The sequence below is a fragment of the Cinclus cinclus genome, chromosome 2 (assembly GCF_963662255.1).
Source record: "Cinclus cinclus chromosome 2, bCinCin1.1, whole genome shotgun sequence".
NCBI classification, from domain to species: Eukaryota; Metazoa; Chordata; class Aves; order Passeriformes; family Cinclidae; genus Cinclus; species Cinclus cinclus.
The window spans coordinates 5357264-5378936 of record NC_085047.1 but is presented as its reverse complement, the minus strand read 5'-3'; the positions used below and the strand labels follow the sequence as shown (position 1 = coordinate 5378936).

General features: G+C 48.8%; 2 protein-coding genes across 2 annotated transcripts in view; one reads left to right on the top strand and one right to left on the bottom strand.

Annotated features, from left to right (window-relative positions):
- The first annotated feature begins 2239 nt into the window (after positions 1–2239).
- ADPRH (ADP-ribosylarginine hydrolase) lies at positions 2240–11480 on the top strand. The gene is made up of 4 exons (XM_062511401.1): positions 2240–3105; positions 3789–4135; positions 9220–9580; positions 10270–11480. The coding sequence occupies exons 1-4, from the start codon at positions 2768–2770 to the stop codon at positions 10655–10657; spliced, it is 1434 nt and encodes a 477-aa protein (XP_062367385.1). The 5' UTR covers positions 2240–2767; the 3' UTR covers positions 10658–11480.
- A 3000-nt stretch (positions 11481–14480) lies between these two features.
- Positions 14481–21673, bottom strand: part of IGSF3 (immunoglobulin superfamily member 3) — an 88119-nt gene continuing 80926 nt past the window's right edge. Inside the window, exons 13-15 of the mRNA XM_062510714.1 lie at positions 19643–20050; positions 15459–15890; positions 14481–14731 (exon numbers count right to left, since the gene is read on the bottom strand). Of these exons, the coding sequence (XP_062366698.1) occupies positions 14481–14731; positions 15459–15890; positions 19643–20050 (1091 nt within the window). The remainder of the gene's footprint in view (positions 14732–15458; positions 15891–19642; positions 20051–21673) is intronic.

The following is a 21673-nucleotide window of genomic DNA, read 5'->3' as shown; positions in this document are numbered from 1 at the left end:
GGCAGGTCAGCAAGCTGCTCCAGCATGGTACTTTCCATATCCTGGCCACAGGTGCACAGAAGTCTAAATTTTCATTAATAAAAGATACAAAAACCCCCCAGAATAGTGCAACATGGTGAGTCTAACTCTTTGCAGTGCTCAGCATCAGAAGGCCATCTTTGCAAAGGGTGAGAATCGTACCCACCTCCCTGCACCACAGTCTGAGCCAGGGCAATGCTTCCCTGCAATATCTTGGAGATGGAGGTGCTCCCTGGTGGAGAATACTCTCCTCACCCACTGTGGACATCCCATGGGGATCAATGCATCCCTTTGAGCTTGAAGACTGCTGCTCCCCCCACCCTTGGTTTGCAGGCTCCTGCTGATGGTTCCTGCTGCTGGATCATTATCTGCTGTCTGTCTGCGAGGAGCCCTTAACACTTTTCTCTGACATCTCTTGGATGTCACTTAACTGAATTGCATATCATGTTTTCATTTTTTAGGAAGCTCAGAATTCAGGAAGCTGGAAGTAATTATGAGAACCAAACATGTCAGTGCCATAGGCAATTTTTTTGCCAATACAGAGATGTTGTCCCATCTTCCTGCTCTGTTTGAGGAGCCCTGTGACTTTCCTCTCTTCTCTTCTGTCCTTGAGGCTGGAGCAGAAGCCATTCCTCACAGACAGCCATTCCACAAGACAAAAACAGGAGGGGTTTTCCCTCACACAGGCCCAAACCTCAGGAGCAAAAAAACCCACTTTGCTTTTGAGCACTGCACCAACCTGGGTAAATTCAGAGCTGTTCTAGAGAAAACACAATGAAGCAGAGAAGCAGAAAAGGTCATTGGGCACTGCTGGCAGTGTTGGAACACTGGCAGCTTATTTTTCCACTTCCTCTTCTGTTACTACTTCTCCTGCTAGGTGCTTCTCAAACTCTACATTTGCAGCAGGGCGCAGAAGTAGATTTAGGAATGAACATGGCATGATGAGGGCTCATGCCCTCATTGAGGCAACCAGGGCTGATGCTCCCATGCAGACCTGTGCTCTCAGCTACTTGAATTCCCCCAGGGCCCCCTCCAAGCCTCCCACTCTGACTTGCCCCCAAATATCCCAGGGACTCTGCTCTAACGCAGCTCTACATTTGTGATTGCCCTGAAATCCCCCAGGGCTGCGGCTCAAAAACTACCACTGCTTTCTCCCACAGGCACCAAGGGGGAAATTTTTGTTTTCCCTCCTTTTAAGATGTGCTGGTACCTTCTGGGGGGAACAAGGGCCTTAGACACCTGGTGTGGAGGTCATTGCCAGCTGGTAAAAATGTTCAACTTCCACAAAGTGCAATTCCAGCCACGCTCAGTCCTGTTTCTTGCTCCTGTGTTGTGCTCTTATTCCTTCCTCATTCACTGACTAGACTCCTTCAGCAGCCTAACCACTACCAAATATAAAAACAAAGGATAAAGCAAGGCAGTGGGATCACAAGGCACGTCAGGACACTACGTAAAGCTGGATGTAGCAAAGATCAGCCCTGGTTTAGGAGTTGGGGTCCTAGGGAGCTGATCTGGGCCATGCTGGGGTTGTAGGGAAAGAGTTGTTCCCCAAATACTGAAGGAGGTTGTCTAGAGAAGAGGAGGCTCATGGGTGACCTCACTGGTGTCCACAACTACCTCTTCTACAGTCTCTTCTAACATGCCTACAGGAAATAGCCTTAATTTGAGACAGGGGAAATTAGGACTAGGCATTAGGGAAGGTTTTTCACTGTTAGGATGGTCAGGCATTGGAATAGGTTGCTCAGAGAGCTGGTGGGAATGTTCAAGAGGTATCTGGATGTGGCACTGGACAATGGTTTTGTGGTTAAGGGGTTAAAGTGATTGTACTGGGTGGATGGTTGGACTTTGCTATCATGAAAATTTCTTCCAACCCTGGTGATTCAGCTGGAAATGATGCAACTTCAAAAGCTTTTAACATAACTTTAGTCAGGGCTTTGCTGGCCTTTGCCCAGTGGGAGGGGAATTGAAGTTTCTCTTTAAAATATTGTGTTCAGAGGCTGGAGGTGGTCTGATAATTTTAACATCCACAGATTGGGAGTTGCCTGAAAATACACAGCAGGTAAATGAACATTAAGGAACGTTACCCTGGTCAGAAACATGTGGTCTGGGAAAAGATTGATAGGAGAACCAAAGAATGAGGACCTAATAATCATCAAAGGTGAAGGGATCAATAACCAGGAGGAGATAGAATACTAAGAATTGTGTAATTTAGGATGAATGAACGTGAATGTCTTTGGAGTTTTTTAATGTATAAAGAGGCGAGAAGTCTAGTAAATAACCATGTATGGTGGAATGATTTTCGCTGTGCAACCCGGCCACGAGTGGATGACATAATTTCTACTGCACATTCTGGCCAGAACAAAGTAATGCTGTGATTTTCTAACGCTGGAAAGATGCTGTCAGAATTCCCGTTGTTTTCCCCGCAGTTTCAGCAGCACTTCTGTGGTCATGAGGGGGCAGGTACAATGGCAAAGATTCCTGGCAAGGGCTGGAGGCTCTGCTCAGGGTGCAGCAAGGAGGGCAAACGTAACTTAAGCTGAGGAAAGCCCTCCTAAAGTCTATCCCCAGCGCAGACACAGAGCGGGATCCTGCTCGTCCAAGGGAAACGCTTTCAGCGCCTTTAAAAAAAAAAAAACAAACAAAAAAAACCCAAAAAGGAAGCGGTTCTCTCCACGCGTTGCGTTCATTTCCCCGGTGCCAGTTTCTATTCCGAGGGTTCAGCGCGGCTCTCCTGAGGGCAGCCCCGAAAATGAAAGCCAGCCAGCCTCTCCGCCTGCGCGGAGCCGGGCCCGGGGCAACGCCAAGGACGGCTCCGGGGGGCCCGGGGAGCTGCCAAGGACGGCTCGGGGAACAGCCGGGGAAGAGCCGGGGAGCCAAGGAGGAGCCGTGCCCGGTGACACCGCCCCGGGAGGCCGCGGGGGGACGGGCCGAGGGGAGCGGCCCGGGATGGGTAGAACGGGCCGGAGCTCGGGCTGCGGAGGCCGAGCCGCGCCCCATGGCCCGGGGCGGGTTCCTGTGGGCTCCTCGAAGTCGGCTGGAAATGGTGGCCGTGCTGGCGGGGCTGGCGGCGATCGGGGGGCTCGCTGCGTAAGTTCCCGCGGGGCCCCGGCTCGGGGGCTTGGCCGCTTCCGCTTCTCACAAGAGAAAAGGAGAAGCGAGCCCTGACCTGGGGAGGGCTTTTGGGGGGAGGGCGTGGTTGGCATTTCATGGCTGGAGTAGCGGCGGGGTGGGAAGCGCTGGCGGTGTGAGCAGCCGCTGTTGTAGCCTGCCCGAGCAGCAGGGCCGAGCGTCGCCGCCATCGCCTGGCCCTGCCAAAGCTGTCAGGTCAGCCAGGCTTTACCCCTTACTTTTGTACCCCTGAGGGTCAGCCTCGCCTTACCCCCGGGCACAGAAGCCGCTGGGTGCTGATCTGAGCTCGCTGGTGCGCTCAGAAAGGTCGTGGTCACGTATCCTGCGCATGGCTCGTCAGTCCTGCTCTTGGTTTTTGGTCTTTGAGCCGGGTACAATGTGCAGCGTTATGCTGGGCTGCTGCCAGCATCCCAGCAGGACATCTCCAGGTGCCCCTGGCCCAGGGCTGGGCTGCCCAGGAGCTGCCACGCACTTACCCACGGTAGGAAGGTGCACAGGGTCCACCTGCTGTGAAGAAATGCATCCTTGGAGTGGGACTCGTGTGCCAGGCAGGGTATCCAGCCTGCTGGAGCTTAGCAGGACAAGCCTGTACTGAACTAGCAAAGATTTAATTCTCCTTCTCTGTTTTTTCCTTTTCATAGCGTCTTCTACATTGAAGTAGTCGTGGGACGAAAAATGTGTCCGAAGGAGGTGGAAAATTATGTGGCGTCCTTAGTGCTGAGTGCAGTTGGTGACACGCTGGGATTTAACAATGGGAAATGGGAGTTCCAGCTGAGTGGCCCAGTCATCCACAAGGAGCTGGCAGAGATGGGGGGACTGGGCAACTTCAGCATCCAGGGTTGGAGAGTCAGCGATGATACCGTGATGCACTTGGCCACAGCTGAAGCCCTGGTAGCTGCTGGGAAAGACCCAAGCTTACCACATCTCTACTCTCTGCTTGCAAGGAACTACAAGGAATGCATGAATGACATGGAGGGCAGAGCTCCAGGTAACCTCCATTGCACTGCCTGGGTAGAGCTGTACTTGTCGCTCATGTCTCTCCCGCAGCTCAGAGTTTGGGCTGGCCCCAGCTCTGCTTTTGGCTGTTTATAGAGTATTTCACATAAAAGCAAAAGTGTTCCACACTCAGTACCAGTTTCAGGATGAGCTAAAGAGAACAGAATAAGGCAAGTTGAACTAGATGAACTAGATTGGGCTTCTTTGAACTAAATGAAAAAGTTTTGCCCACATTTATAAAACATTTTTATAAGTGTGTTTGAGGCCTAGCCTCAGCTTGGGAAGGGTGATGGCTTTTGCACTTGGGATTCCTACATTCAGTGGATAAAAAAAACGCATATTCAACTACTGTAATGCACACCCTGAGATGCTGTGTTAAAGCAACACATTTAAACAGAGAATACAGAACTTCTCATCATAAACACAACAAATTACATGTAAAATATATTTAAAGGCAGGCACAAAGATCCTTGCTTGGAATAACTACACTTATTAAACCCAAAGTCTGCTTGTTGCTAACTCTGTATGCCTGCTTTCTGCCACAGCACAGTAAGGCCACCATCTTCTTTTCTGAACCCTGTACTTCCATCATCTCTCTTTTTTCTGTATAGACACAGTGGTACTGAGTTTTTGTCACGTGCCAAGACATGTACAACATATCCCTATGGTTCCTAGTTCACCTAGTTCACCCAGCCCTCCTGACCCAGCTCTTCCCTGAGGAGTCCATCTCTCTCTGTGCTCATGGCCCAGGCTCTTCTGGATGCTTGGATTACATTTAAATTGGAGCTGTTTAGGCTGGGTCTCTAATTTGACCAGCACAGGAAGCGTGAAGTATCCAGGAAACACTCAAATTCAGCAGTCCTGTGCAAAGTTTATACATTGAAATTTTATCTATGCTTAGATGTGCTTATTTGGAGTGGCCAGAATATGCCAAGAGTGTTCTGTCTTGACATTAAATATGGGAAAGGCCAAATCTTGCCGCTGAGCATAGTGCATTGGATCTGTGCATTTCCAAAATAAACCAGGTTGGAAACCCGAACAGGAAATTAATTCTGCATACCTCTCCACAGTGTGTTCCTATCCTTGTATAAAGAACTAAATTATCAGTCTTCTTTTAACACCCATATTCCCAGTTGTTGGAGTGGCCTAATTAATAAAATAGTTAGGAAGGGGTAATGATGCTTGTCAGGACAGCCGAAGTTGGCAGATCAAACTTTCAAGAGATTCACTGCAGTTTTGGTGAAGGACCATAGTTTAGTTCCCCCAGCCAAGATGGGCTAATCACAGCTGGCAGTGAGACAGCACCTGGAAGGATTTTCACTCTCTAACCTTGGTGACTAAAACCTAAGATGAAAAGGAGAAGAACCTAAAATTTAAATGTTAGCAAATATCAAAGGATAATAGGACACCTACTGCATTACTTCTGTGACTAAAGTGACTTGCAGTATGCCCAGAAGAAGTTCCCATTTGGAAGTGAAGAATTTGAGAGCAAACTTGCTCTGGGCATTAAGAGGAGTGACAAGGAAAGGTCAGATTTTCCAGGCAAAGAAAAGAAGTACACATTGTTTAGTGGGTCCAAAGACAATTTAACATCTTAAAATCAGAATTACTCTGGCTGCAGCTACAGGAAAGGCATTCAGCTCTGAGAGTTTAAATCCTGACCCCTAGCACTTTAATTCCCACTGAAGGGAATACCTAATCCCTACCCTGAAAAGCTGTCTGCAGTCTGGAGTCTCCATGCCATATTGATAAGTCCTAACGATAAAGGTTGCATGCTAATAACTTCTTTTGGCAGTTCAGAATAAATGGATTTTGACTGAGAACATAACCCATGGTGGTGCTGTTCTGGCCCAAGTACTCACCAGGGAATTGCAGCCCTGAAGGCTGAGAATGGAAAGTTGCTGTTGGAACTTTTGCCCAACACAGAAGAGATTTCCTTAGAACAGTGGGGGAAAGCCACACTGATGGCTCACAGGAGGGAGTCCAGACCTGAAAACCCAAAGCTGCAGTAACAAAGGGATTCCCACGACGATCTGAGTCACAGGACAGCCGCAGCAGGGTCCCTCAGGGACACAGCCCCAGGAGAGAACTCTGGAGGTAGTAATTCAGTGACAAGGTAATCCCTACATCCACTAGTGCTATTTGTGATGTGCCACAGTCCCAAATTCATCGTTCCTTGCAGATTACAGAACCAATGAATTAAGCAACACAAGTGAAGACATACGTCTTTTTTCATGGTACAACTACAGCACTTCTCCAGGAAACCTTCTGCTTCAAAATTGTCTTTTGGTCCTAGTCCTCTCCTCTTGGAATTATTTACCACTGTGTGGTTTGTTTAACTCACCTTTTTTTTTAGTATGTACTGATTAACCCCAAACAACTGTTACTGTCTGTACTCTTGAAAAGTCTGGGTAAATGGAATGAAACCCTATTCCAAAAATTGATTCCAGCTGTTTTGAAACCTTTTCAGGTTGCCCTAATTCACACACTAGTTTTTCCTTGTATTTCTTCTTTCCTTAGACCAGTACCCTGCTTAGGTTACTTTTAATTTCTTGTTAGTACAATGGATTCCTAACCAGGATATGAAGGATTTCCAAAAAATTTCCTAATTCAAAGACTCCCTACAGCAGTTTTTTTAAAACCTGTTTTTAAAAAAAGACTGGGTTTGATTCCATCTTAGACTTCCTACATCAGCTTACCAATGTTTTAATACTTTAACTGTTTAAAAGTGTGAGGGATAACACTTGTAATACTTCATAAATCTTAGGAGTCCTAGCTGTCATACACTGCTTTTACACAATTTCTTCCACTTGCAAGTTATCAGTAGTCATCTCTTAAAATAATATGCACAGGCTTAAAGCTGTAAGCAAATTGTATTGCACAATAACCAGTCTTTTTCCATTTAAAGCTTTGTCATCTTCCTTTTTATTATAGCTGCAATTCGTGCAAGAACAATCTCACTTTTTATCAAGGACTGAGGTGTGTGGTGTCAACCTGCCGAGACATGTCCTGAAGAAATGTTTTTTTCTCGAAGTTTCAGCAAGAATTATCTTTGCTTTTGTTATGCAGATTTTGATTTTAAGATACCTTAGTCCCTGTGCTCTCTCACCTCCCCCTTGCTTTCCTGGAAGAAGTTCTCTTTTACAAGAATATACAAATAGAATAGTTGGTACAGATTTTTAAAAACGTGGCTTTGTTTGACAGGTTCATTTTAATGTCCTGTTACAAGTCATTGGGTACAATGCTTGGTATGGTGAGAATTTTAAAAAAAAAGCCTCCATTTTCTGTTAGTCATCACAAGGTTGGAAATTATGCTGATATCCCTCTTAACAATTTTGATACACAACAGCCAGCACTGGATTAGTAAACTACGTGAAATTTAGAGGCATGAACATGTTCCCACACTGAGACAGCCTAAAAGCAAACACTTACAGGTCGGTGGTGACCAGTCCCAGTAGAACTAAAGACACGTGGCCCAGCACATGACATTATTCCTGGCAGTGTCCAGCTGTTAGTTATTTTTAGCATGTCCAGAAGCTAGTCTTAAAGCTGTGCACAGATTTGGAGATATTTCAGTTACAAGGGTGCTGTAAATGCAGGTAAAACAGGCTGTCATAAACCAAACCCCACTGCCAAACATGTACATGGAAGTGCAGGAGCCAAGAGCTCAGCAGTACCTGGCTGTGATTAGCAAGGTCACAGATCATGGTGACCGAGTTGCACCAAAGTGAGGTGAAATTGCTTGAGCAGGCTTCTTCCTTGCTACTCTATTCTATTTAGTTTGACTTCCAAAATAACAGAGCACCTCACCTGCTAGTTCATCAGCTACCTGTCCCAGTGAGGGAACAAAGTGTAGGAGCAACAGTCTAGTTTTGGGGGTGTGGTAACAGCCAGCTGCTGCTGTTACTGTGTCAGAGAGGACTGAGCACACTGGGGTTAGTCTCTTGTCCACCTTTGCCATTGTCCAACACATTAAAACTTAAATGAAGTTGCTTGAATTTACTGCCTTGATTTACTTTCCTGATGGAAAAGAGGTATTTCAGATTGGGCCAGAAGAGAAGACTAGGAGAAAAAAAAGCAAGGTAGAAGAGAATCAAAGATAATTCAATGTCCCAGACCTGTTTCTTCTTTACACACAAGCATTTGGGCTTAGCTCTCTAAACATTTTGCTGTCTTGGCTGGGGAAGCTGGCTGAGGGCTCTGAAATTTGTGTTTTCTTTGTCCTGTCAGTGTGTTCAGCGAACAAGTGTTAGTCTGAAGGAACAGCACTGAAAGAAGAGGAGGAATTTCTTTAAAAAGTAGATAGCAAAAAATGAAAGAGATGGAGGTGGGCTTGCCTCATTTCTTGTAGTCTTTTCTGTAGTTACTCTTCAGTGGCAGTGTTAGGAGGTGAACTTAGTGAGATGGACAAAACTTTGCTCTCAACTAGTACCACTGCTCTTCAGCTCACGGAAGAAGAGTACAGTAAAGCCAGTTATGCAGACCGTGTTGAGGTGAGAGAGGTACTACACTCAAGGCTTTCTGACAAACTTAAACTGCAGCAAGGGAGAGCTGGAAAACATTTTCTGCCAGTACATTTTCTATTAGTGAGGCAGTGGGAAAGATTCCTGAGGATTCAGAGTGGGGTCTCTGCCCTCAGAAATCCTGTGAAAAAGCAGTTACCTATACTTGCCTTGTGCCAGCGATCCTACAAACCTTTCTGTTTACAGAGAGAGATATATTTCAGCATACGTGCATATATCTACTAGTATATATGTTTTATGGGCAACACAAAATGTAAATATAAACCATGTCAGTAAATGGACAGTGAAGTGTTCCCTACCCCAGAGACCTTTTAATTATTTTCACAAACAAAAATTATCAGGTCTGCTGGGGAGGACACAGCATGCTTCAACAGTTTAAGGCAGGATATGTATGTGAGCAGACAAATTATGTTTTTAAAAGGAAGCTCAAATCCCTTACACAGAGCGATGCTTTCTTCCCCACTGCCCTGCCTGTCTTCTGCCGTTCCCAAGCTATCTCCTGCTGACGTTTCTGTTTCTTCTTTCTCTGGGGCTCCGTGGCTCCTGTCTCCAGGTTCCATGTCTCTGGAAGGCACCAGGAAGCTGGATCCAGGGCAGCCGAACGGCTGGCGGATCCCGTTCAGCCCGCGGGCAGGAGGCTGCGGGGCCGCCATGCGCGCCATGTGCATCGGGCTGCGCTTCTTCCGCCCCACCCAGCTGGACACCCTGGTCAAAGTCAGCATCGAGAGCGGCCGCATGACCCACCACCATCCCACCGGCTACCTGGGGGCCCTGGCCTCAGCCCTCTTTGCGGCTTACGCAGTGAACGGCGTGCCCCCCGTGGCCTGGGGGAAGGGGCTAATGGAGGTGCTGCCACAGGCAAAAGCCTACGTGCAGGAGTCTGGCTTCTTCGTGAAGGAGAACATGGAGCAGTGGTGAGCTGCACTCCCTGCACCGCCATTTCTTAAAGCCCTTGTACAGGGCAAGCTCTGCTCATACTTCAGTTTCAGTAATCGCATCATGGTAAACTCCGAGGGCAGCACACTCCTGCCATAGGATCAGACCAATTCAGAGTAACTTAACTTGGGGGCAATAAAAAAAAAGGGGTTGTGCTTGGGTCATGCAGTCGTGACCATTGTTTTGGATCCAGTATGAAGTAGGTAGACTTGTCATCTCATGCAACTGTGATCTTATGAAAGATGGCAAGCAGGGCTGGGGAACAGCATCAAGTTTAGGGCTGAGCTCAGTTTGAAAGTTATAACCAAATCTGACTGCATATTCACTGCATCTCTGTGTGCAGGGGCTCACACAGAGGTACAGCTGCTCTGAATTTGGGAGGATGACTCAGTTCTCACTCTGAGCCTTTGAATCCTGCAGGTGCTGGGCTGCTTTCTCTCATGTGGCTGGAGGGAGGGGAAATCTAACTCACTCAAACATGTTCCTTGTGCCACTTACTGTAAATCACATCCCTAGTTTTGACAAATGGGGGCCGCCTGCCATTTTGCTGAGCCCTGGCTCCGGGCTCTTGACGTGGCGCGTTTTCCTCTGGCACCTGCGCCATGCTCAGCTGTGCGCTGCTGCCCTGGGACAACTTACAGCCGCTCCATCCCATCCTGTTTGGCAGGTATTACTTCGAAGAGCAGTGGAAGAAATACCTGGCGGAGAGAGGCATCTCAGACGGGGTCTCGTTGCCCAAGTTCCCTTCCAAGTACGGTGTGGAAGAGAGAGACTCGTTCTACACATCCCTGAGCTACAGTGGCTGGGGAGGTGGCAGCGGGCACGACGCACCCATGATCGCCTACGACGCGCTGCTGGGTGCGGGGGACTCGTGGATGGAGCTGGCTGACCGTGCATTCTTCCACGGCGGCGACAGCGACTCCACGGCCGCCATTGCTGCCAGCTGGTGGGGCATCATTCACGGCTTCCAGGGCGTTCCCCCCTCCCTCTACGCTCACCTGGAGTACAAGGAGCGCCTGGAGAAGGTTGCCAAGGGCTTGTACAGCATCATCTAGGCAGGAGGTGGCCAGGCACCCCACAGGCACGCTTACCCAGCGGCTGTCTTGTGCTCTCTTGCTTGGTTTGCAAACCCACTGGATTAAATCTCGTGAATGTAAGCCAGAGCCAGACCCGTCTTTTCTCTGTGTGTTGGCTTCAGTGGGGAGGCCATGCTGGCACTAGTTTGGGGCTGCTGGTTTGATGGGAACCTACAATGGTCCCCCGAGACACCACTGCAGGGTGGCTGCACATCATCTGGTGCTCAGGAGGAGCTGGAGCACCCACTGCAGCCCTGCTGGTCATGCTGCAGCAGCAGGACAGGCAGCAAACCTCATTCAGGCTGACCCAAACCAGCATCCTGCCCCTACAATGAGAGCACAAGCAGCCTATTGTGTCTGGGGACAAGAGAGCTTTTTTATAAAATTGTTTTAGTAGAGGATATTTTTTGTTTGAAATGAGTGTGGAAAAAAACCCCAAACCTGACCTTAAAGCTGTGTGAGCTGTGCGTTTTACCCAATTCCACATCACTTCTGCAATACAGGTACGAGTGCATCATGCTACTTCCCTATTTCAGTGAATGTGGGAATTCAAGACTCCTGATCAAATCGTTACTTAAGGCAAAAGTGGGTAATGAGAATTAACGGGTTGCATTTTACATCAGCTTCTGCAGTGAACTATATTCTGCTTTCATTAAGGTTGTTAAAGGTAATTTGCTTAACATTTGCTATGCATAATTCTATTGAAATAAGGCTTTTCTTCAAATCCAGACTATGACACAGCAAAGTGCTTTTACTGTTTTCAGAACGATTTCAAACTCAGTGTATCCCATTCAATAAAAAGACCTGACAGGCCTCTGATAGATGTTATATTCTGTTACGGCATGGGTTGAGGGATGGATGGGGTATGAAATCAGAGATGCCTGGTGTCTGCAAGCTCCAGCTGCAAGAGAGAGGAGATGTGCTACCAATGGTAGGGAGAGGAGTTATTGCATCAAGGAGTAGGGGCAGAGGGAGAGGGTTCCTAAGAGGAGAGTCTCAGCACACCTTTATGCTGTGAGTGCACATAAAGGCATAATAAAAGCTCAGATCTGACAAAAACCAGCAGCAATAGGATTCACAATTTCAACACAGTTTACTACAGCTCTTGGGTGTGTTGTATAAAACATTTTTTAGTGCAACATAGTACAAAGTTTTTGTTGGGTGGTTTTTTTTTTCACCTTTTTCTTTTTTTAAAAAATCCCAAACAGATTTTTCCACATCATGCATGGATAGGGCCTCTCTCTTCTTGGGTTTGTTACAGAAAGTTACTGGAGAGAGCATGGTTTGGAAAGCTTTGTGTTAAAACTCATTACAGGAATAGTCTGCCTTATAAAAACTGAGAGAAGTTTGAGACTGGGCAACACACTGCCAGAGCAATGGAGAAATGTCACCAGCAGGGTACATTCAGGGACCACCATGGGAGCCATTTCCCAGGAAAGCCTGGGCTCTGTGCAGGAACCGCAGGGCTGGAAAGAGACCCTGTCCACCCAGGGGGGCAGGGCCATGGGGCAAGCCTTCAGGAGAGCCCTGCTCCGGGGCAGACAGGCTGGCGAGGAGGAGTGTGGCTCAAGTGCAGAGCAGAGCTCTCCCAGGAAAGAACGGCTCCCGCTGACTTCGTTCTCTCTTCTTCCTTAAAGCTGAAGTGAGTTGTGGTTCCTGCCCAGGAGCAGTACGTACAGGAGATAGTACTGTTAGGAAACAATACCCACTGGCTGCAGCTGCAGCTGTTTGCACCTCGAATTCTTCATTTCCATTCACTTTTTATCCCACTCCTCTCTTTGCAGACTTCTTTGCCAGAAAGGGAAGACAAGTGTGCGGGTGTGCGATACATACAGATATAGGAGTGTGATTTTATCCATGTGCTGGGGCCAGTAAGCAGTTACGTCTCGAGGAGGCAGACTTCACAGAGGGATGAGTGAAACTGGGGCTTCCCAGCAGAAGGAGAAACCAGTGCTGTTCTGGTGGAAGTGCAGAGGTGGCCAACTTCAAATGCCATAGTACAGGACGATCTGCAGCCATGTGGGTCCCCTCCCACACAGGAGCGAGGCTTCATGGTGCAGATCTCCTACCTGAAGCTCCACCACCTCTGAAACATCAAGGCATCAGGGTCTAACTGACTGAGTGCTACAGAGCATCTGCTGAGGTCCCCTCTGCTCCCAAAGAGCAGTCCGACCCTCCAGAGAGGACAAGGGCTGTGGGTATGGCACCTCTCATATGTGAGGCAGATGGGGGGGTCTTGCAGCTGCACCTGTCCATCCCCGGTTGGCTTCAGCCATGCTGCAATAAAAAAAATGGCCGGATTTGCCAGGAAGACATCAAGGAAGACAACAAAAGGCCATTTTTGGCAAACGTTTTCTTCCGCCAGACATAACGCTTACGGGGGAGGAGGCGGTTTCCTCCACAAGACAGGGGGTCTTGGCATTAGGGGGTGCAGGAGGACAGGGTGCCCCATGTGGCGAGAGCCCTGGTTTGGTTCACTGGAGCCCTATCTTTCACAGAAAGAACAGCATTTCCTGCCACAGCAACTCTTACAAGAGCAGGTGACTTTGCCAGGAGGGGGAGCTTATGGAGAAATGGATTCTCTTCCTGAAGTCTCAGAAACAAATGGCAGATGCACATACACGTAGGGGGAAGATTTGTCTTGGCCAAGGGGACAGGGAAGTCCCCAGGGTGTTGATGTGCCTGCAGGCCCCTTGCTTTGTTCAGGCTCACACTGGGGAGTAGTGCAGCCACAGGAAAACTCGTGACACATGGTGGTTAACTGCACGTCCTCACTACGTGGTGTGTTTGCTACTGGGCTCCTTGGCTGAACTATCCAGGGACCGTGAACCTGACCTGAGAGCTTCTCCTTTCCTCCTTTCTAGAGTCGTTACTTTGGTCATGTTGAAGCCTTCGGAGACTGGATTAAGCCTCCCATTCCCAAATGACTGGGGCACAGAGGAGATCTGCCTCATCAGAGGTGGCAGCATGGACACCAGGGAGGAGCATGACTCTGGTGAGACCGAACAAGGACCCTCTTTTCTACAACACAGTCAGGGCTTTCAGGTGTCCCTTCCTTGCCCCCCTCAGTTCCTTGAAATGAACTAAATTGCTTTTGTCCTGACCACAAGCACACGCTCAATATTCAGTCTCTCCAAGATCTGGGAACACTCCCAAAAGGTGAATTGCTCCCTCCTGAGACAACAAGTATGATGGAGGCAAGAAGATGCTGAGGCGACAGCCAGTCTTTGAAATGGGCCTCTTGATAGACAGCCCAATTAACGCCTCTGGGGACAGACCTGGCTTTGTCTGTTTTGGAAAAGGGAGGAGCTAGCTCAGTGCACCTTGGGAAAAGACCTTCTTCACTGTGGCACTGAGTCCGAGAAGGAAAAACAGTCTAGTTTGGAAAACATGTACATTTTACTTCCAAAGAGATCATTCCAGGACCAAATACCCCCGGGGAACTCCACACTGTGTGGAAGGCAGGGAAAGTCTACAGTTCTTTGAGTGACCAAAAAAGAAATTATAAAAAAGTAACAGCTCAAAAGACGGCAACTGATGTGAGTCATATTAGTCAGAGAGGAACATCCGCTATGTACAGCAAGTGCCTCTGTCCATTGGGGTGAGGGGCTGTGTTCCCACAGGTGCTGGAAGAAGCCTTGAACCTTCCTGCTCCTGCTGGCTGGGCAGAGCTCAGTCAGTGTCAGAGCACAGACACTGAAACAAATGAAACAACAACAACAAACCCCACTGTGTTTCTCAGCGTTCCTGGTGTATCTCTGCTTCTCTCCCTCTGTGCGTCCCTACAGGTGTCTCTGCCTCTTTAGTCTATGGTTCCCGGGTGGATGCTGAGGACTGGTGGCTCTAGGCAAGTGGGAGAGTAGTTGAGGTGAGGCTCTTTGATCCACAGCAAGGGAACCCCATTCTTGCCCTCCGAGTTCTTGCTGGAGTTTCGGCTCTTGAACCGCACCAGGAGGATGGTGATGATCAAGATGCCAAAGATGGGAAAGGGGTAGAAAAACACAAAGTAGAAGAGGGCGTCATTGGAGCAGATGACAGACTGCAGCGTGGAGCCTGGAAAGAGACAAGGGGTGGTCACATTTCATGGTTTTTCTGTAAGCAGGGCATGCAAACTTCCTCAGAAACACAGAAAACCAGATGCTCCTTATTCTATGTCAAAGCAGGAGGTGCAGCTCTGGGAAAAATAACAGTGTAAGAAAAGAAGAAAGTTGTAACAGGGCATGTTTCAGCTTTATCCCCGCAAGAGTTACATGAGTGATTAGAGTTCTTCCTGGTGGAGATTTTATAGTATACTTATAAAGCAGGGAGCCTTGCAAAACTTGTATTCTCTCTGTGGTGCTACACAAATGCAGCAGCACCTCAGAATCTCTATGTCCCTTAAGAGCCCACAAAACCCCCACGACTTCACTTATCTCTGGGGAACCTATACCATGCAACAGCATCAAGAGTTGATGAGAGGAGACCCTTGTGGCACAGCCTATGCTCTTGTGCAAAGCTAATCCAACTGCCCCCAAAGGGGAGGGTTAAATCCCAGTGGGTGGCAAGGTCCATCCCCACTGACTCCAGACACACCAGGTCCTACACGCTGTGAGTGAGCAGCCCCATTGTGGATACTCAAGGCAGAGCAAGAGCTGGCAAGAACCACTGAGCTGACTGGAAAAGTACCAGCACCACAGACTTGCCCCAGTCCCACTCACTCCTTGGTCTTTTCATCTTGGTTGAACCAGAGATGCAGGGGATGCCAGGGTCAGAACCCCAGACAGTCGTCACCTCTCCTCACCTGCATCCTGCACGTGCACAGCAACCATTCCCGACTCCTCCTCGGCCAGCCGGTACCAGATGCCGTTGGGATCCGCCAGCCACTCCTCCACTCGGCACGAGTAGTTGCCCGTGTCGGCACCGCCAGCCTGCAGCACTGTCAGCCGGAAAAGCACCGCCGAGAGCCTCTGGAAGCGCAGGCGGCCCTCCCAGCGACCAGCCTCGGGGCTGAAGATGGCATCGGGGCCCACACTCAGCACTGCTTCCCTCTCTTCCTCCTCCTCCTCCCCCTCCTCTGTGTGGTCGCCCGCCTCCTTGGCCCGCAGGCTGTACCACGTCACTGCAAAGTGGGACTCTGGGCTGGAGCGGGACAGGATGCTGCAGTCCAGCAGGAAGGATTCCTTCTCCTGCACCGTGAGGTTGGCGGTGGCTGTGTCCACCTGCAAGGTGGGATCTGAGATGACAAAAATCAAGAGGTGAGCGCTATCATCAAAACCATCCTATCTCAACACAAACTCTCATGACTCTGGTGCTGGGCACGATCCAAGCAAAACCCAAAGCTTGATGCAGCCTGCCAAGACTCAGAGGGACCTCTAAGGCCAACCCTGCAGGCACAGCATCCTCACCTCACCATGCACCATGTGGCATGGAGTCAAACAGGCACTGGCTGCAAGCACCTACCCCTGTCCACCCTCACCTCAGCTAAGGGATGAGAGGAGACAGTTGTTGCAGCTCATCCAGACATGCTACATGTCAGGATACCAAGGTTTGGTGCATGTGCTGAGGAGCAATATGCTATTTCTCCCCAGCTACTGCTGCACAGAACATTACACTCCCTGCTTTTTATTCTTTTGAGAGTGCTCAAAGGACTTGAGAATCATTATGACAGAAGAGAAGAAGACGTTTTCCAGCAGCCTGGAAAGTCATTTAGGTAAGGGGTTCCTCCATGGAGATGGTCTCAACACTGATGCAGCAAAGATGCTCCAAAATCTTCCTCTCATTTTTTTCCTCTAGTGTTTACTGCAAGGCTAAAGGAGATGCTTTTACCTAACTGAGACACAGTGGCCAGAACCCACGATGAGTTGATTAAAGGCTAACTTCAAGAGCAATTAACATTTGGTTTAGTCATCTTGCCAGGGAGCCCATACTCCAGGGATCGCAATCAGTCTGGATCTAAGCTTTCATTTAAAGATTAAAAAGCCCTTTCCAAAGCAGGAGCTGAGCAGGAAGGGCCAGTCAATAGCTCACTGAAGAGAGAGGAACTTTCTCCTCCAGTGAGGAGAGCTGGGTAATCTCTCCCTTGTGCAGACCCTGCGTGTCCCTACAGGAGGGGGCTGCTGTCCCTCAGATCTTGTTAGTCACAGGGCTGCTGTGTCCAGTGGGATACTCATTACAGCACCTGCCCAGCACTTTTTTCAATGGTCCTGTGAGGAAAACCTTCATTAAGGCCAGAGCTCTTCAGGCCATAAGCAATGTGAGTATTTGCAGTTCACATCTCCCCAAAGAAGACTCCTGAGCAGAAACAGGAATGAGTTAAGTCATGAAATTTTGTGGACTACTGAGATAAAAAGGAGGAAAGGAAGGAAATGGTTTGTCAAAACTAACACAAAGCCTCCCTCACCTTTAGCAGGTTAAGCAGAAAGAGAAGAACTGATGTCTGTAGGTGCTGAGGCTTTTTTCCCCCCCTTGCTGATTAAAGACCTGACAGATGAGGCTGGAGATCCTCACTAATGAGACATGAGTCACAGGCATTATTAGTAATTTTGTTAAGTACTGACTGCTAAGAAACAACAACAACAAAAAAACAACAAAGCACTTTTAGAAAAAAATAATCTTCAATTAGTACACTCCCAACTCCCTATTTACTTCCCACTCCACATTCTTCTGCAATTCAAGAGGAACCTCAGAGATTTTTCCTGCTGTTCATTATCCCCTCCACCGGGGCTGGCAATTATCTCACTGGATGGAAAGCTGTACTGACAACCCAGCACAGCACAGGGATTGCCTGGGGAGGTGTCTCTGCTCAAGCCACTTTGGCCAGCAAAACTTCCCAAGCAAAGACATGGCAGATAAGATCTCTGCTCAGTTATCTATGCTGAGAATGCTCCTCCTCCACAGTACAAATCTCTGCCAGGAATGACCATTAAAATCTTTCCAGAACCTTGCACTTTTCACCAGCTCCGCTGCACAGCTACAAGGCTGACATCTTGCTGGAATGGGCAGGCATGAAGCACTGCAGAACACGCAGAGACTGGTTGCTTTAGTGAAGCAGAGTACTTTATAAAGTACTCAGGGAAGGAGGACTGTACTGTTATTTGTCCTACAGCCTTTAAGACAGACATTTGATCTTGAGTCATGTACCTCGAAAACCAGGGAATCTGTATTTTCCAGGATAAACTGACTGCATCTTATCTGTTGTTAAAACAGGCAAAATTTCAGCAAGAGTACTCTGGGAATCTGCTTTTGAGGGTTTAGGAGTCCATCAGTGCTGGTCAGCCTTAAGAACCACCTTTTGGGAGCACAGGAGCAGGCAACTCCACGGTGTCCTAAGACAAGCAACATTGGCTGAACAGCAACTCCTTGTTGCTCAAGAGGAGAAAGAAATTGTACGATCTCTGGAAGCGAGGCTCTGCAGGAAGATTACTGAGCTGTAGTTCATTAATGCAGGGAGAAAACACAAGTGGTCAAAACTCAATTACAGTTGAAATTGGTCAGTGTTGTATCGACACTTTTCTATGTTAAATAGCAAGAAGGTGTCTGAAGAAAATGTTGGACCTGTTGAAGATAGTTACCTATTTAATAGGGATGAAGAAAAAGCAGAGGCATTCCATGTTTTTTTGCCTCAGTCTTTAATAATACCGATAGATTGGGCCGCCCAGTCCCATGAGTCAGAAGACCATGAATGCAGGAACAGTAACTTTTTCCATCTGCAGCCTCTGAAATTGTGAGGGATCAGCTTTATCAGTTAAGTGTCCACAAGTCCACAGGGTCTGATGGGATTCATCAGGTTTTACAGCAGGACCCCTCCTGAACATCATCCAAGGGCCTGGGAGTCTGGGGAAGTGCTTTTTGGCTGGATAGTATATAGTGCAGTTTACAAGAAGGACATGAGGAAAGACCCATGAGGAAACTACAGACCTGTTAGTCTAAGATCAGTTTCCTGGAAAAATTATGGAGATTATCCTTGGTACTACTGAAAGACATTCAAAGAACAAGGCAGTCATCAGATGCAGTCAGCGTGACTTCACAAAGGGGAAGTCTGGTTAAATAATTTACTATCCTTTGCTCTGTCAGTGGATGAAGGGAAGGCAGTGGATCCAGTTTTTCAATTTCAGTAAGGCTGTACTGTCCCTCACAGCATCCTTCCAACTGAGGGATGGGGGGGGGGGCTCATGGTGTACTGGGTCAAGAACTGTCTGAAGGGCAGAGTTCAAAGGGATACGTGAATGGGGCTACTTCTGGCTGGTAACTCATCACCAGTGGTGTTCCTCAGGGTTCAATTTTAGGGCCACTGCTGTTCAATATATTTATCTAAGGTCTGGATACAGGAGTTGAACGCACCATTAGCAAATTTGCTGACAATACCAAACTGGGAAGTGCTGCTGACTCTCTTGAGGGACAAGAGGCCTTACAAAGCAATCTAGATAGACCAGAGCTCTGGACTTTAATTAATGGAATGGAATTTAACATGTTGAAATGCCTGGATTTTATACCTAGGTACAAGTAACACCACGCACAAGTAGAACTGGGAGAGGAGTAGCTAGAGAGCAGCCCTGCAGAAAGGGATCTGGGGGTGCTGGTTGACAGCAAGCTCAGTAAGACTCAGCAGTGTACCTCCATTGCCCTCTTCTCATGAAAGGACCTTGCCCCTGGGGCACACACCTGGGAAGCACAGGTAGCTTCTTCCATCCTATTCTCAAACAAAATGTGAGTAAAATCAGGAGCCTACCCTATTTCATCTGTCAAAAGTGCTGAAAAAAACCCAGTGTCGATACAGAGACAAAATGCCAAGCTCATCTAGTTGTATTTGCAGAACTTGCACTATGCCCTTTCCAGAAAAGCAAGTGTGTAATCAAAAAGACATGGAAAAAGGAATCAGCATGGTCTGTCCTGTAGACCCACTGTGGCTGACAGACAGATGGTGATTCATGTTTGCCCAGGAAGGCACAAGGCTGCTCAAGGCAGGTGGCAGCAGACCTCACTCACCTGGCTGCTTGACCGTGAGGGTGATGATCCCGGAGAGCTCCTCTGCCCTCTTGTACCAGCGGTCGCTGGGGTCCAGCAGCCACTCCTCCACACGGCAGCTGTAGGCACCGCTGTCCCGCACGGTGGAGTTCTGGATGGAGAGCAGGAAGAGCCCCAGGGCCGGGCTCTCCAGGCGCAGCCGGCCCCGCAGCTCGCCCAGTACCGCCGGGTCCCCGTAGTGCAGCGTGCTCTGCCGGCTCAGCCAGGCCACCAGCTCCTTGTCGGCATGGCCCGGCCGCCACACGGACCACTCCACCAGCAGCTGGGATGAGGGGCTGGTCCTGTTGCTCACCAGGCACTCCAGGGTCACCCACTCGTTCTCCCGCACTGTGATGTTTCTGTGGGTCTGGTTGACCTGCAGGCGGTTATCTATGGGAAAAGCCCGTTAGAAATGCAACATGACCAAGGGCTGCAAGGGTCCTTTGCTCACAAGACTTTCCTGCATGGCCACAATCTTGGGGTGTGATGGAAGAAATCAGGAAGTAGAGGAAAAAATTGATGGAGAAAGGAAAGGACAAAAAAAAAAATAAAACAATAGAGGAGGAGAAGAAAATACGGCTTGTGTTTTTTAGGGTCTTCTGAAAATCTCAGGCTAGCCACCAACAATGACAGCACAGGGAATTGGAAACCCACAACCTCCCAGCAGGACCTGGGAGGTCCTAAGTGCACAGAGACCTAACAAATGGAGATCACATCTAGCTCTTTTCTTGTTCTCCTCCTAGGATGAGGCAGTAGCCTGATCACACCCCAACCAGTAAGCCCCCCCTGTTGTGGAAAAAGGAAAAAGCCAGCAAGGTGGAGAACAGACAGCTGATTACAGGGAACACCCACTGCAAAACAAGAAGTGGCAAGAGCGCAAAGTCACACGCAGTGTTTTGCTGCCTCGGGAATGCCCCTGGTTTTTGCTCCACAACTTCATTGATACATGGGAGGCTGACTGGAATCAGCTGTTTTATGTGAAATGACGTGTTGAACTCTCCTAAATCCCTCACAATTCTTTCTAGGGCCAGTCTGGACTTCCCTGGTACTGCTGCTGCAGCAAGCAAACAAGCACTGTACTTCCCAGAGAGAGGTGGGCAACGCAAAGGAGGGGGCAGTCAGAGCTCCCCTGTCCCTGACCAACCCTCAGCCATCTTGGGACTTTACAGACAGAAAGGAGGAGCTAGCACTGGCAGCGAGCCATGGCCTGCTTTGTGCCCTGCATGTGTGACCAGGAAAAGCTGTGCTGGGGCCCATATCCAATATCCCTCTTGTACCCTTGTCCACAGAGCTTGTGTCTAGCCAGCCATATACAGAGAGAGAAAATGTACTAGGCACCCTACTCCAGCCCTGATATCCAACTGCATCCATACTGCCTGAGGGATTTGATCTTCCAGACACAGGCAGCTGGAGCAAGCAAAGACAAGGCAGGCTTCCTCATGAGGCACCCATGATCTGGACAGTACTTGCCTCCCTGCCTCTCCCCTTTGCCCCTTGTCCCAGCTGGTGGGGGTTATATTTAGCTCCTCCATCAGCTCACCTTCATCAGTGTCACCCACTGCCACGGAAACCACCCACAGGGCAGATTTCTCCTTTCCTGGCAGCCAGCTCCCCACCTTGTTAAACATGATTCCCATTTCATGTGCATAGGGAAAAGAGACACGGCTCCCTGTGCCAGCCAGCATACAGGCACAGAGTAAAATTAAACTGTGAGCAAGACATAAAAATGCTCTCCCAGGCAGGCACACAGGGGTTCTTTCTCAGTAAGCTGCTGGTTGACACTCTTGCTACATGATGCTCTCAAGGGTAACGAAACCTGGCTGGATGGAAACCTGGCTAGATGCAGCGGCCCTGTAGATGATGGGGGACGGACAACCTTCATGTGGGGACACGGAAAGGCCCACAAGCTCAGCCTAGAGGGACAAGAGCCACATCAAAGGAGGGAAAACACTCCTTCCAGCAGCGATGTGCGGGCACGAGGATGCAAGGACATGGTGGCAATCCCCCAGGACG